The sequence below is a fragment of the Ornithodoros turicata genome, chromosome 4, assembly GCF_037126465.1.
Source record: "Ornithodoros turicata isolate Travis chromosome 4, ASM3712646v1, whole genome shotgun sequence".
NCBI classification, from domain to species: Eukaryota; Metazoa; Arthropoda; class Arachnida; order Ixodida; family Argasidae; genus Ornithodoros; species Ornithodoros turicata.
The window spans coordinates 7,667,521-7,683,769 of NC_088204.1; the positions used below are offsets into that span (position 1 = coordinate 7,667,521).

Consider the following 16,249-nt stretch of genomic DNA (forward strand, 5'->3'; position numbering starts at 1 on the left):
TCAAAATCCCAAACGGCGCTAGCGTATAGCGTTGCGTGCGTTCCCAACTGTGTGTGTGTGGGGGGGGATGGCGCGGTGAACTGTTAAGAAATACCTAAACTAACCTAACCTCTGAAAGCTAACCTAACCTAACCAAATTGCTCTGATGTGGCTGCCATGCTAGGCTTAACGGTCGCCAAATTGAACCTGGTTTTTATTCACGACAACGACTTCTACTGATGTCAAAATCACGCAATAGTGTGGGGCGTTTGTCAGTAATATGTATTATTCAGCACTATCATTTCGCCATTCTTCATATTAATGCTTTAATTTAGAAATCTGGGATTTTGAACATCTGAGATTTTAAACGGTGGATTCTTAAGGCGGTGGAATACCGTGGCATCCCCTATAGAAGTCACCAGCTTTTCACACCCTTTTTCTTAGAGTGCACCCTCTTCAAAAAAAAAAACACCGCGACTGGCTCATCATGCTTTCGGAATTGCTGTCGTTCTCAAATTCTGATTTGATTTGATTTAAAAAAAAAAATGGAGATGGTAGTCTCGAGCCACTCGGGACTGGCTACTCCTGGACGCGTTATTAATAAAAGAAAGGGAAACTACACTAACCTCGACGCTTTGAAACGCTTTCTCGTCTCGACGGACCTGTTTGACACATTGTGACACTCTTTGGTTTTAGTGCCTTGAGACTTCGCTTTTGGTGACAAGCTCGGTGATGATGTTCTCGTTCTCAAATTCTCTATTCTTTCTTCGCCTTCTTTTCATAGAAATGCCACTATGGGACGCCCCGCCTCCGTCATTTCTAAACGCGAGAAAGTCGTTTGCAGTAGCGCTTGTTCTCTCTGCGTATAACGTATTTATTCGTACGCGTGTCATACGTTATTTCTTGTTCAGTAAACGCATGCGGCGAAGATGAGCTCGCGTTACAGCATGCCAGCGAACGTTTACTCCACTGGTACCAACGTCGTTTATGTGGCTGGGTGGTCCAGTCACTCGAACCCACGGTATTTATCTCGTGCCTTGACCCTGCACACCCCTCGTGAGAGCGCGCCAAAAGCTACCGTATTTCCCGGTGTACAACGCGCGTTATACGGTAAGAAAGTGTTCTGAAGAGGTCCTGCGCGTTGTACACGGAAATATTTTTTCTGCAGAGTTCCTTTTCAGATCGGTGACGCACAAATTCTAGCCTCTTCAAGAGTGGCTTTCGCAAATAGGGTCCCTTTGTGTCAGTTGACAAAACCGGCGAAAGGGCACTGAAGTTCCTAAAAGGTTAATGATGCCGCTTAAGGATGCTATTCAGCAGTCAACAATCCTGAATTCGTTTCAGAAGAATGGCGTGATTGAGAAGGGACGCGAAACGGAAAGCAGAGAGGAGTCTGAAGTATACTATAGTATACTTCAGACTCCTTCCCCTCCTTCAGCCCTTTCAACATCACCACTACCACCACCATCATTTTTAAGAGTGTATGACAGTGACGCAGTTGCATCGGAGTTTTTAGCGGATTAGACTAAATGTGTTTCAAATATAGCGTATGCATATATGATACACCGCTATGTGGTGGCAGTACAGAAGGTTGTAGCACCATTGCGGTGCGCGTTATACATCGAACTTTTTTTTTTTTTTTTTCAAATTCGGTTCGTTTTTAGGCGTGCGCGTTATACACCGGAAAATACGGTAAGTTCGGAGTCCCCCGAAGATCGCTCGACTTACAAGAAAGCTCGCGAAATACAGTTGACGACGATTACTCGTGTTGAGTCCGATGAGATCATCCGACGTTTCCTTCTGTGAGGGAGGATACGCCGGAAGACAGCAACGAAGACGGAAGAAAAAGCAACGTAGAACGAAAGAAACAGGCGGGGGGGGGGGGGGGAGAAGAGAGAGAAAGAATGCGGAACACGTTTCCTCTGTTCCAAAAATGAGGGTGCTGAAAAATGTATAGTTGATGCAGCTGATGTAATGGCGCTGATTGGCCTGTGATGTGTGACGCTCCCGGCACCCCTCATCCATGCTGCATGTCTCTAAAGACGGGGCTTCACCGCATAGCACGCTCCTAGCAAACCACCATCCCGAATGACACCGTGCTCTCCGTTGATTTGATGAAAAGGAGGGGGGGGGGGGGAGGCGTACACCGTTTTTGTGGAAATTATGAACTGCATAATGACACAAAAATGGCGTACGCCCCCATTTTCAGCAAATCAGCGGAAAGAACGATGTCACTCGAGATGATGGTTGGCTAGGAGCGTGCTATGTGGTGAAGTTCGTTTTTAAGGCCAACAACGGTGAGCAGATCTTGCCATTCCCCCCCCCCCCCTCGTTTTTAAGAGTGTATGGGTAAATACAATTTACGGTAATCTTGTCAGAGCAAACTTTCCGCTTCAAGACCTGCTGATAAGGGGGCGGCAAATCTTTTTGGCGATAACTCAAAGCAACACCTGTCACCCTGTACAGATTAGGGAGGTTTTCAGCAGATCGTAACAGTCTATGTAAACGATACGATAAAGGACGCTGTCAAATCAAAGACCAGCAATGCGATGCGATGTCAGCCACTTCAAAGGAATAAGGCGATAGGCTTATCATGTTTTCCTATCACTGTTATCGTGAACACCTTCCAAATAACTAAAGCTCGCTATTAGGAGGAGCTAACAGCGTTAACAGCACTCAGGACCAGTCAATATTTGAATGGCGGCTTGTTCTGCTACGGTTTGTCGATAACCAGGTGCTTGGCTCTCTCGCAAGGACCAGGTTATTGACTGCTGAATCTATCTTAGTAAAGGTAGCGGCAGGTTTCTACGCGATTATTGGCCCTGGGTGAGTTATACAAAGTTAAAACAGGGGAGGTGGTGATGGTAACAGCCTGCCGTTGTTGGCCTCGCGGGCATCGTCACGACTGTAGCTGAAGATGATGATGAGATTATGATGACCACACTCTTAAAAATGAACTTCACCGCATAGCACGCTCTTAGCTAACCATCATCTCGAATGATATCGTTATCTGCCCTGATTTGTTGAAAACGGGAGGCGTACGCCTTTTCTGTGACACTTATGCTGTTCATAATTGTCACAAAAAAGGCGTACGCCTCCCGTTTTCAACAAATCGGGGCAGATAACGATATCATTCGAGGTGATGGTTGGCTAGTTGCGTGCTTCGCGGTGAAGTTCATTTTTAAGAGTGATATGTGAATACACGTTTATGCAGTTATGATAATTGTATCCAAACGAATGTTTGCTCCACACTGCTTCACCCTCAGAACAGAACTTCACTCGTGTGTAAAACACTCAAAGCGAGCCGCTGCGCAGAATGATACCATTGTTATCACTCCTGATTTGTGGAAAGCGCGATGCGTATAACTTTTTTGTGACACTGACCATTGCAGTATAGTGTCACTAAATGGCGTACGGATCCCGTTTTCAACAGGTCATCAGAGAAGAGAACGATGTTGTTTGGGGTAATAGTTGGCGTACATCGTGCTACGCGGTGAAGTCCTGTGACGTTGCCCACATACGTGAGGCCGACAACGGCAAGCCCTTTCACCATCACCACCACCTGTGAAAAGACTAACTGTATGGCCAGATTTTCACAAGCACGCACTCAACCCCCCCCCCCCCCCCCTCCGTTTTGAACGACGACCTTTTGCGGGAACTTTTGGAGAACGAACTTCCTTGCCCCTCCAAATTCTTTCTACGAAGCTTCCGTGGAAATCATTAACGGATGGAAAAGCTTTTGGGGTCATTCTGAACGTGGTAATCGAACAGTGACATCATTCCCTTTTATCGAGGATCTCATTGTATCATCCATTGCCACAGCTCAATGATAGCACTATCAATTCGCTCACTATCACGATCTCTCTGTACCTCAATGTTGCCGTATCGATTGCAGGGAATGCCGGCAGAACTTCCCTCGAATTTCCGCAAGCGTCGGTCGGGTGTATAAGGAGGTGAAGTAAATGCCATTATTTAAATGCCATTAAGTTTGCCGTGTGAATAGGGTATAAGTTTAACATGGGGAGGGCCTCGCTATTCCTGGTTGCGAAATTCCCGCTCTCGAAACAAAGAAAATGCTCGATTGCTTCGTATAAGATGATATGTCTAAAAATCCGATATCACTAATTAACCTCTCAGCCTCACGATTTTTCGATATCTGTCAAGGTCGTAAGGCACATTTGAGCAGCTGTTAGGCTTACGCTCTAAGAAAAAAAGGAGTAAAATGGGGAGTAATTGCAGCTTCTTCTCCCCTAGTCTGCAATTACTCCCCATTTTAGTCCCCTAACCCAACATTTAGTCCCGACGTTTACTCCCCAGGACTGAATATTGTCACTAAACTTCGCGAATGGTCTCCTGAATGCAAAAGTCTACGTAAATGTGTGCGCTTGGTCAATTTGAACGACATAAGGCTGTATAACTCACACAACGTAGCAATTTTCCAGCCACACAGAGTAAGAAACAGTTAGCGCATCTTTCTTCGCAAATTGTGCCCTAGTATGGGGCAAGATTTTATATGACTCGATATATCACTGTTGACGGTTTGCTTCAAGGTATCTTCATGCATGCGCACCAATTATGTACCTGGGACTCTTACAACAGCGCGTGAAATGCGGTCTTCACTCTGTGACATTCATTTACTCCCGTGCATTTACTCCCGAAAGGGACTATTTTTTGTTGCAATGCAATTACTCCCCAAAAGGAGTAAAAGTACTCCTTTTTTTTCTTAGAGTGTAGGAGGACGAACACGCAGAAACAGCGCATTCGTTAGTTTATTACCAGGTTAGTCCAAGTTCGGTGTTTGCATTTTTTTGTCGAAGTTAGTTCGCTGTTCGCAATTTTCCCGCGCGCGACTGTGCATTTTAGGCAGCTTATTTTGCAACGAGGATTTCGATCACTTTGTTACGAGGCACACCCGTTTAACATTTACCGACCCACTGACGTCTAAACCTTCTTCCCGTCTATGATTTCCCCCGCAGTCAACACGTTATACTGTGCAGACGCCCCTGTATACAGCTACGTACTTTGACTGCGGGACAAACTTCAAAGAGCACTTTCTGTGCCGCATTCACGGTGTCAGTGGAGCCAGGTGAAGTACGCAACGTATTCTCCTACATATTACGCCGTGATGCACGGAGAAAGAAAGAAAGGAAAAGTAATAGCAGCGGGCACATTCATCTTGCAGCATAGCGGTACGAACGGAAAATTTGACATACAAAGTAACTGAATTTGAACAAGATATCCGTCGTGGCTGATAATCAACGTGATATCAAACGTTAACGTCTGTTAATAATTGTATCTTTTTTTTTTTTTTTTGAAGAGGGTACTCAAGCCGTTTAGGGGGGGGGGGGATATGTTTATTGAGAAAAAAACAAGGAAAGGTTAGTCGGGCAAAGGCCGACTTGCTATTCCTTTCGTAAAGAGGAACGAAAAAGGGAAGGGGACGAAAAGATAGGAAGAAAACGACAAAAGGAAAGAAGGCGGCAAGAAAGAAAGCGAAAAGAAGAGGAAAGAAAACGAAAAAAAAAAAGGAAAGAAAACGAAAAAAAAAAGGGGGGTTCAAGCAAATGACCCTGAATAGGAACTCCTTGCGGGAGAATTAGTAACGTAACTTCCTCGGTATAATTGTATAGCAGCCTTTTCGCAATGGAGTGGCGGTTAGACAGTGTCCATACTTAGGCGGGTTGGTATACATTACTTATAGAGGCAAAAATGGGAAAAGTCTAGCACTCGTAAGTGAATACGGTAAGTATTTAAAGAGCTTTAAATACGTATACTTAAATATAAAGCTTTAAATACTTATCGCATTATTTATACAGTATATCGCATATGTGTATATATCGCATTTAAAGTGATATAGTACCGTCCCAGTACTGGGTAAAAAAAGTAAAATAAAAGGACGATAAAAAGGTGCGACTGTTCGTGGTCGTACGAAGTCCTTTTTAACTCTTCGCTGTTTTTTCTCCTTTTTTTTTTTTTTGATAGCTGCAATAAGAATGAAAAACGCCCAACGACCCGAAACTCCTCCATCCTGGCTGTACATGAAGGACAAAGGACATTCGTGAATTAAAAGCGGTCAGTGAAAGCTCCCTGCGCCCCTTCGTAGAGCAGACAGATAGAAATTTTCCCCAAAATGACCGCCGTCGAAGTAAACGACTCGACAATGCTTGCCAGTCTGACAAACAATCCACGTCGTTCACTAAATTTCGCTCCGAATGATGACAACGGGCAAACAGAAGGACAAGGCATGCACATGGCTAAACTCAAAGATGTGACGCCCCTTTTTGCACTATAGGAATAAGACACGGGACGGATATTTAAAGCGTTTCAAAAATAGTAAGGCCGGTATGTGAAATGCTCAGTCAGCGAAGCTATGAATTTTAACTGTTCGGTAAGTAGTTTATCCCAAAAGTCAGTGCAACGGAAGGAAATTACGCGAAGGAAGTTAATGAAATTTTTGTCCCACACACGTAGTGGGCGGTGTGCAAAAAAAAAAACGAAAAAATAAATTAAAAAAAAAACGGCTGAGAGATGTTAGAGTTCATCAAAAAAAAAAAAAAACACTGCGCCTCTATCGCTAACAAAAGAGAAAAAGAAGAAACTGGAATGCGATATTAACTGACTTCTTTTCTTTCTGAGATAACGTCCAATTATAAGGTTCACGGACGAAAAAAAAAACAAAAAACAGCCAAACAAAAAAAAAAGCAAAAAAATAACGAAGAAATGGTCGTACTAAACGTTACAGCGGAACTTGCGTGAGCAATTGGTGACGAAGTGATTTGTCCGAGCCCCCCCCCCCCCTCCCCCAACCGAAGAGAAAATTAAAAGTACGAATATTAACACTATAAACAACATATCACTGGTATAGCATATGGGACATATGATGACATGAAATGTATGTAAAAAAATTTAAAAAATCGGCAAAGTACGAAACTTTTCTCGTGTGACACGTAATAAGGCTATATACGTACCTTCCAGTCCGGGGGAGGTCCGTACCTCCGCTGTCCGTTCTCTTGCACCATGGGAAAACCCGTGCGGTCCAGCAGGGCCAGTAACGCCGCTTCTTTACTCTTGGGTAGGACGGACCCGACAGAAGCACCGCCGTTCGCCATCACGGGGTTGTCACCCATCGCTGTGCCACGGTGAGCGCCGACGATGGGCCGGTACAGACCGAGCGACTGTGACGGCCGCCGACGGTGATGTACCTGGCGGTCCTCGGAGCAGCTATCAATGAGGGGGGGAGAGGGCGGAGAGGAGGAAGATAAGCCACTGAACGAAAGGGAGGAGACGTGGAGAAGGGTTGAAGCGCGCGGCTGGCGCGGACAAGCTCGTGACGGATAGTCAATAAATAAAGGTTCAGGTTCAGGTTCAGGGTAGCCTCGTCCCCTTTTGCATCAGGGCAGGCACCGAAGCAGTGCCACAGGCTAAGAGAGAGAGAGAGGCGGGAAGAAGGAAGAGGAATCATGGATGAGGGGAGAAAGAAACTGAGCGAGGGAGGGTACAGGGTACAGGGTACTTATTTGGTGGAAGAGGAGGAAGGCACGCCCTGAAAGCTGGCTTATAGACGCAGTTTTCCCTCTCCCCATCTAATTGGATGGAAAGGGAAACTGAGACTCCAATTCTGGGAATTTGTCGCACAGTCTTCTCCCGTCTCGATGCCTCAATGTTCTCCCTTCCAGAAAGAGGACAAGGTCAGATTTGAGTTGTGTATTCGTTAGAGGGACGGGAGTAAAGGGAAAGAGAGCACACCTCGATACAAAAAGCTAGCAACCATACTTTTTTTTTTTTTTTTTTGCGCTTGCACGACACAAAAATAGATGCTGGCAAGCTGGCGCTAACCATGATTGTGTTCCATAAAACTGAAAAAAGACAGAAAGAAAGAAGGAGGCGAAGAGACGGATCTTGAAAGAGAGAGAGAAGCCTAACGAAATACCAAAATTCCAGTTCACACCGCCGCAGCCGTAAACACAGACTAAAGGCACACACAAGACAGGACGAACTGGAACTGCACCTTGTGTGTGCCTTTTGTCTGTGTCTGTGGCTGCGGCCGTGTGAACTTGTCATGTCCCGATTCCCAAACTTCGGACTCTGAGGGGGAAATACCAAAAGATGCAAAGATGTTCCAAAAGCCGGGAGAAATCGTAACAAAAAATTAACGTCACAACTAACAGCTGTTGAATCAGACGTTTCGTTTGTCATACGACTGGTTGGCACTGATGATGTCCGTTATGTCTGCGCAGTTTTTATTTTGTACCAAAATATCTTCGAAATACCCGCGGGGCACGACCTAAAGTTTCTGTTTCTTGCTTCGGGTCGCTGGATGTCGCACTTCTCGGTGAGAAAGGCTGAATATTTAATAAATAAAAACTAGAAGTCATGCGTGGCAATAAACGTCCAGAAATATCTCCTTTCATCACAATGAAGTAAATATTTTGTTGCGACTTCATTATCAGTCTTACTATGTAAAAAAAAAAAAAAAAAGAGGAAAACAGCTCTACTCAAGCCCATGATTTAGAACCCTATCGTGGGAAGAAGTGGTTTTCCTTATCACTGGATATTAAGGACTTGTACTATTCATTGCAGGAGTCGGTTCTGCTAATCGAGTGAAAAATAAAAATAAATAAAAAGCTTGAAAACTACCTTGTGAGTTTTTAGTCAAAAGCTGGAATTTCTGTTCAGTCATGGAGCGGATTTTCAGGCACTAGAAAATTATTTTTCAGTGCCCTACACTCTTAAAAATGAACTTCACCGCATAGAACACTCCTACCCATCCATAATCTCGAAATGATATCGTTATCTACCCTGATTTGTTGAAAACCGGAGGCGTGCGGCTTTTCGGTGACGTACACTCTTAAAAACGAACTTCACCGCATAGCACACTCCTAGCCAACCATCATCTCGAATGATATCGTTATCTGCCCTAATTTGTTGAAAACGGGAGGCGTACGCCTTTTTGTGACAATTATGAACAGCATAAGTGTCACAAAAAAGGCGTACGCCTCACGTTTTCAACAAATTAGGGCAGATAACGATATCATTCGAGATTATGGTTGGCTAGGAGAGTGCTATGAGGTGAAGTTCATTTCTTAGAGTGCACTATGCAAACTGCGTTTTTTTTATGCGCCTAAAAAGGCAGTAAAACAGGCTCAAAAAGGCACTTGACTCAAGACACTTAAATTGACACTAAATATGATCAGAATCGCTCAGCGCCGTGTTGGAGTCTGAGGTCAGCTCAGGAGCCGGGCACAGTTGAGGATCCAGAGCCATCCACGGCTCAGCGCCGTGGAGGAGACGGAGCCCGCGGAACCCCAGGCGCAAGTGAGAAGCGAGGCTGCGCGCAACCGCTTTCGCCTGGTATTTCTTTCACTCCAGCAAAGAATCGGAGATGGTGACGACTTCATGTAAGACACGACTGAACCCGCCCCCATGTTCCCTTAATTTTGGTTTCGAGAAGAAAAAAAAGAAAAGAACACAGAAATGTCCATTTAGGCTTTATCGGCACTTATTGATTTTTAAAAAATTGGCACGAACGAAACGCGTTTAAAAAGCCCGTTTCGACCTGATTCACCCGAAAAATCATAAAGCCGAACTATCCGAAAGCCGAAAACCAAAAGGACGAAAAGTTTGGAAGAGCGAACTTTCGAAAGGCCGAATTAACAATCAGAAGCCACCAAGAAATGAAAAGTATATTCGAAAAGTTAAAACTGCTACATAGATCATAGTCTAAAAACAGGACTTCACCGCATAGCACGTAGTGCGCCAATCATTGCCGCCAACGATAGGGTTATCGCATTTGATTCGAGGAGAGAGAGAGAGGCGTACGCCTTTTTGTGGCAATTACTATATACCCAAATTGCCACAAAAAGGCGTACGCCCCCCTCTCCCCTCGAATCCGAAGCGATACCCCTATCATTCGTGGCAATGGTTGGCGCGCAGCGTGCTATGCGGTGAAGTTCTATTTTTAGAGTGTACAGTTCCATGAAGTCGAGTTCAGGACATACTGTTAGGAATTAATGTACCAAATAAAAATATTTTTACACGAGCAGAAATCATGAAGCCCGCCCCATGGGTTACGCTATGGGCGTACGCCCCCTCCCCCACCGTTTTCAGCAAATCGGGGGAAGGAACGATGTCACTCGTGACGGTGGTTGGTTAGGACATGTTATGTGATGAAGTTCATTTTCTAGTTATATTAAGCATCTCGAAAGGGCGTACGCCCCGCAAATCAAAAGTGATACATGTATCATTCTGTGCGTGCTATGCAGTTAAGTTGTTTTCAAAGTGTGGTGAACTCGAGTCAGTGACACAAAAAGGGAGGAGTCTCGGCACTAAAATGCGATACATTTCTCTTCGCGGAGTGAAACATGCGGTTACCGTGACAGCAATACAAAGGGAACGAGAATCATCGATCGGTTGCGTCGTTCATCATTTTATGAGCGAAAGAACCTGCCAGTTTACCCTTTCTCTCTTCCTCTCATTGTCAAGATGGTCAACAATGCGAAGCATTCTTCATTGGTCTCCTCAAACGGGAGGTCGTTTGAGGAGACCAATCGGAGGCCTCTCCGCGTTGTCGCGCTTCTTGAGAAGGAGAGAAGAGGGTTGCTTTTGTTCGGGCGCATAAATCAAGTCGCAACTGATTTATTCCGTTCCTTTTATATTGCTTTCAAAGTAACGTGATGTTTCATTCCGCAAAGAGCAATTTATCGCACTTCAGTGCCCGTTTAGACTCTAAAAACAGAACTTCACCGCATGGCAGGCTCTGCGCCAACCAGTGCTACGAATGATATAGGGTTATCGCATCTGATTCGAAGAGAGAAGGTGGAGTACGCCTTTCTGTGTCATTGTGTGTTTATGATAATTTACACAAAAGGCGTACGCCACTCTCTCTCTCTTTTCGAATCAGAAGCGATAACCCTATATCATTCGTAGCACTGGTTGGCGCACAGCGTGCTATGCGGTGAAGTTCTGTTTTTAGAGTGCAGGAAGAGAACTTCGCTGCACAACATGCACTGTTCTGTCCAATCCACTGTCCAATCGCATCTGGTTTGTGGAAAGTGAGGGGGCGTACGCCTCCTGTGCTCAACTAATCATGGGGGAGAACAATGTCATTTGGGATGATGACTGGTTCTCAGCGTGTTCTGCGGCAAAGTTATTTTCGTTTCCTTGTTTCTTTCTTTTTTAGAGTGCAGTGGAGGCAACGATGTCGTTATCACCAGTGATGGCCAGTAGTTAACTACATGTAGTTAAATTACCTGATTGTAGTTAAAAAGTAGTTATGAACTACTTGCAGAAATGTAGTGTGCAACTACTAGTTAAACTACTATTTCGAGTATAGTTAACTACAGTTGTAAAAATGTTTTTTGTCGACTGTCGACTTTGTCGAGACTGGGGAACACGATGGGACAGACACAACACGAAGTCTTCGACTTTTTACATTATGCCTTCCTTCCGTTTGTGTGTGTGCCTGAAAAGCTTCTCAAAATTTCCGATCTCGTATTTGCGTCACGTTCGTGAATTTGTACTGCACTGCGATTTGTGTCTCTAATGCACATTACTAAATCTAGGTCGTAGAAGAGTGAAGAGTTATTTTTCTTTCAAAGTTTTTCGGAAAAGGAAACAAGAGAGGTACTTCTTCTTTTTCTGCAGATTTTCTGAAATTTGGAATCTCTATCCGCACCTGTGTAAGCCTGTCACCCTTTCCCTAGTGTTCCCATGAAGACACTACGAGGTCACCATACGTGACCTCGAACAGTACCTGGACTGGACCCCGTGAACATCCATTGATGACATCACCGCCATGGGCCATGACAATCACCGTATGCGACGTATCCGATGCGCAGACAAAGACGAGAAGGTCGGAGAGGAGAAAAGGAAAAAGAAGACAAAAGATCCCTTCCGCAAGTCGAAAGCATGAACATGGGAAAAGTTAACGACTAGCAGGTTTACGACCCCGAGGAAGTAACTCACACACGGATTAGTGGCAGCGGTTCAAGGACTACACGGAGGGTGTTGCTTTTAACTACTGCGAACAAATTTGACAGGAAACTGTCAAAACCCGTCGGAACTAATCGCCCGTGTAAGCTGATCATTCCGTTTGCACACAAGAGTCTCGTCGAGGTGCGATTTATCCAACAACGAACGATTTGCACACTTCGCCCAAACAAAAACAAAGTTTGTGTCCGTCATAGACGCTATCAGAGTGTCGATCAGTGTGATACTGCGCTACATCGGGTGCGCTGAGACAACTGAAGACATACGATCCTGCTGGTGACGTCGATACGAAGCGAGCTGATAAATCACGTAGAAAATGCTCAACTTACTTTCTTTGTAAACAGTCCCACTCCAGTGTTGTAAAATAACGCGCCATCGTTAAAAAAAAGATGGCAGACACTGATAGCGCCCCCTCAGCTCATTCATCACTAGATGTCACGCTGTCATTTCAGTTTTGGTTTGTCTGGTCGTTATATCGTTATGGTTACAAATGAAAGGCAAACAGTTGATATTTTCAAGACTTCCAAGCGTTTTAAAGAGAACGTGTTGACGTGAGACGAAATTATTTGGATAAAATTGTCACTTTCGCTTTTGTTACTGGACGCCAGGTAACATTGTGCCTTGTGCGTCGTTGCCAAAATTTGATTTCGTTTGCAGACGGCAGGCGGTCAAACGTCATTCTGGATGACTTTCGATAGAAAGTTTGCAAGGGATCGCCCCCTGTTACGTGCTTTGATAAGCGTAAATAGCGAATACTGATAATAGCGTGTAAGAAATAAACTATCAGGTGCACTTCTTGCAGAGGTGCTACGTGTACCATATTCATATTTGCTCCTGTCAACTGTGTTGCGAAGAAGTTGAATTCCGAATGCACTGCGAAGAACAGGTGGGTGAGAACATTTCCTCCCCTTAGTGTGTCCGTAAAACCATAAATTACAGTGCTGTGTAACCTATTGGAGGATAATTTCCTATCTTCGCTACCATTCCGGTGAAAAACTTTGCTTCCCCTATTTTGTCAGGTTTGTGACCTCGTGGTGTCTCAAAGTGTCTGTGGAAGACACGCCATATATGTCTAATATCCGAAACATTTCAAGCTTGTAGGAACTGTCGCGCGACTCCAAACACACAAGAACAGGTCCACAGATCATGAATACATTTATTAACAAAACACTCTCCAAAGATGAAACTCCACGCTTACCAGGCCGAGCCACCAACATGAAAAATTGTCCGCCAAACTCCAAAATTGTTCGGTACAAACCACACTGCAGCCATTCATTGCCATGTACTACTTTAAATGCACTCTTATAAAGACCTACGCTACATGAAAGTATACTGTATTATGTAATAACTGCCTCTGAAGTGCAGCCACTCATGCAATAAAATATACATGCTTTGCTTTTAGCACTACTATACGAAAAGCTCACCACTCGGAGCAGCATGCTCAATGCCTGGAGCAGTATTTGTTCGCAGGGAATAACAGACCACGAAGAATTGAATGGGTACGAGAATTGCACATCCCCAGGTGTGGCAAGTGTTTGCAGAACACAGCAGATTGCAAACATAATAAAAGCACAAGGTGTTCCCAGATAAAGTGACACATTTCCGAAGGGCCCTCAGGCCTTCCAGGTGTTGAAACCTGCACAACATTATGTATAAAGTGATGCAAAATCGCACAATGTGCCACTTCCAATGTTGTTGTTTTTTTTTCGTGAATTTAGCAATCATTGAAATCTGTTGAGCACTGTACATTCCCCCATAGTATCCAGAAATTTTTCGTGGAGGAACAGATGTAACAGTTTCGTTCCAGTTAACTTCAATAGAGTAATACGTGTTCTGCAAGTGCTTCATCGAGCCAAAAAACAAGTGCATGAGTGGTGGGAAAGGACTATGCATTAAGTTCAAGTATATTTTCCCCCTTTGACACTTTAATGAGGGAACTCCCTGCCAAGTGCCTCGGAAAATGAGGCTCACACACAGGCCAAGCAAGTTTACAGCAACTGTTGATATGCATGGAGGGCATATTAGAGAAAGACAGAATATGGCAGGCTATCAACCCCTTTTGTTACTTTTCCTTTGCATCACTTTGCTGACAGAAACGAAAGCAAAAAAATAAGTTAACACTGTTGTCTTTGTCGACTTTGCGGTCTGTCTACCAGATCCCAGTTGAACGGCCACCAGGCGGGTTGTTGCAGCGGATGCCACTCCGCAGTCCTTGGTCATCATCAACTTGCGCTCCTGAAATAAATTGTGTTCCAAATATGTGATTTTGTGTAGCAAGAAAAAAAAAAAGAGTGTTTTAGACAGGAGGTGTCTGCAGGATTCGAGGTGTTGCCATGTCAGATAAGGTTGCCACCTTTCGGAGTGAAAAATTCCGGCTGAGGGAGAGGAGGTGGAATAGAGGAAAGGCTCGTGGGAAAGGGAAAGTGGGTGAGGAACGTTCTAGCTGGCTCGAGACACAACCACCAACAGCTTTGCACAACCACTGCTCTTGTACACTCCGAACACAAGACGTAATGAATAACAATGCTAATAATAATAATAACAATGAATAATAGTAATAATGAATAAATGCGTATACGAAGAGGGGAGTCAAGTCCTGTAGATCACATCCTGTGTCCTGTGTCACCACTTCACTTTGTACCTGAGGAAGCGTGGACCTCCACGCGAAAGCTTGTACAAATTAAACTTAAACAAAAAATCTTCAGTGTCGGCTTCTGTATTTTAATAATGAATAACTAAGAAAACGACTGGTGACTGCGGAGTTCGGTCTGTGCTCCAGATTTATTCAAGCTGTAGTGGAATGTTGAAGGAAAAACCCCCGTAAAAGCCCTTATGAAAGGTCTTGAGCCACAAATACCGGCAAAAGGCTGCCGGTATCAGCTTCCTACCGGCAACCGGCAGAGGAAGAAAATAACCGGCCATGGCGGTATAATACGGCCTGGTGGCAACCCTAATGAAGGATATGACAAGACGGGCTATCCTCCTTACCCGAAAGGCTGAAAGATGAATCTTGCAGGTTGCGCCCTCCGCTGCGCGTGGGGCCTCTGGAGTGGAACTGGGAGGGGGTGTTTGTTGGGGTGATGTAGCCTGCCGCCTTGGTTTGGGGGGACGGTGCGTCCCCTCCGTTGTACACCTGGCCCCCCGCAGGGCCTTCGTAAGAATCTCTGTTCACTGGCAGGGGCTGAGTTGCCTGGAAGGCAGTCGTTAGATGTGAAGAAACTCCGTTGTAGGTCTAGTACACTGCAGTTTCACGTCTTATGTTATGCGTGTTTACAAGTGCTGGTGCTGTTTGCTTTCGGTGGAGCTTTTCTTTTTTCTTTTTGAATTTATTTTTCGTTCACAAGAAATGCCTCTAGAAATGACAAAATGGGTAGATACTTCTAATCACGCGCAGACTTACCCTCTGGCGTTCAAACAGCGCACTGAACGCATAGGGTGAGAAAGGAGGCATGCTCACAAAGTGACCTCCACCTTGGCTTACGTGAAGCTGCAAAAAGAAAGCACGAGTCAATTGAAATTGGGACTGCGCCCCAATCTATGCACATGATCACAAACGTTCACTTGCATTAGCCTATAACAAGCTGGAGGGGTAAAAAGTTGATACAACTGCAAGACAAAAACACGTGCTTATTCGTTCTATAAAGGGAATCATGTGCGAGTCTCAGCCTAATAGCATGGTTCATACCAGGAATGACCACTACAGGTTTTCCCGGCAATTTTAATCCAAGTGCCAGCTAGATTAATCCACGTGCCATGCAAACTTTATGGGGCATGGATTAATTTAGCTGGCACTTGGATTAAAATCGCCGGAAAAACCTGTAGACGTTAACATCAGCACAACGAAGACCATTTCTGCGACCTTTGCCACAGACTGTAGAGTCTACAAAAACTGCACCCTTTAAACTAACCTCTCCGTCGTCCATGACAACGTGCCCGTGTGAAAGCACGTAGAGGGGTCCGCCCCTGACTTCGAGGCCTTCGAACACGTTGAACGTGACCGTAGAACAGTGGTTCTTGCTGCTGAACGTGCGGTTCCTTTTGGGGTCCCACACAACAATGTCTGCATCCGATCCCACCTGGATGCGACCCTAGAAATCCGTTCCCGGTTTAATGCCGAGCCACTTTCACGGTCTGCCCTTACCTTCTTCGGGTACAGGTTGAAAACCTTGGCTGCATTTGTGCTGGTTACGGCAACAAACTTACAGGCATCCATTTTTCCGGTCATCTGAAAGGAAAGCCCTTCCCACATGAAGGACCTTCCCATCCACCCGGTGTGCCAAAA

General features: G+C 44.9%; 2 protein-coding genes and 1 long non-coding RNA gene across 8 annotated transcripts in view; 1 reads left to right on the forward strand and 2 right to left on the reverse strand.

Moving 5' to 3' along the window:
- Window positions 1-12,358, reverse strand: part of LOC135390893 (probable RNA-binding protein 46) — a 33,716-nt gene extending 21,358 nt beyond the window's left edge. For all 3 annotated transcript variants that reach the window (XM_064620864.1, XM_064620863.1, XM_064620861.1), the window contains exons 1-2: window positions 12,297-12,358; window positions 6,948-7,200 (exon numbers count right to left, since the gene is read on the reverse strand). In XM_064620864.1, coding sequence (XP_064476934.1) covers window positions 6,948-7,200; window positions 12,297-12,343 — 300 coding nt within the window. In that variant the 5' untranslated portion in view covers window positions 12,344-12,358. The remainder of the gene's footprint in view (window positions 1-6,947; window positions 7,201-12,296) is intronic.
- The window catches only part of LOC135390895 (uncharacterized), a 50,502-nt gene that overhangs the window by 4,933 nt on the left and 29,320 nt on the right, over window positions 1-16,249 (forward strand). Inside the window, exon 2 of the long non-coding RNA XR_010421833.1 lies at window positions 11,682-12,853. This is a non-coding gene — a long non-coding RNA (uncharacterized LOC135390895). The remainder of the gene's footprint in view (window positions 1-11,681; window positions 12,854-16,249) is intronic.
- The window catches only part of LOC135390891 (dihydropyrimidinase-related protein 2-like), a 33,979-nt gene continuing 30,835 nt past the window's right edge, over window positions 13,106-16,249 (reverse strand). For all 4 annotated transcript variants that reach the window (XM_064620857.1, XM_064620860.1, XM_064620859.1 and 1 more), the window contains 5 exons: window positions 16,109-16,192; window positions 15,876-16,055; window positions 15,368-15,454; window positions 14,956-15,157; window positions 13,106-14,202 (listed from right to left, as the gene is read on the reverse strand). In XM_064620857.1, coding sequence (XP_064476927.1) covers window positions 14,117-14,202; window positions 14,956-15,157; window positions 15,368-15,454; window positions 15,876-16,055; window positions 16,109-16,192 — 639 coding nt within the window. In that variant the 3' untranslated portion in view covers window positions 13,106-14,116. The remainder of the gene's footprint in view (window positions 14,203-14,955; window positions 15,158-15,367; window positions 15,455-15,875; window positions 16,056-16,108; window positions 16,193-16,249) is intronic.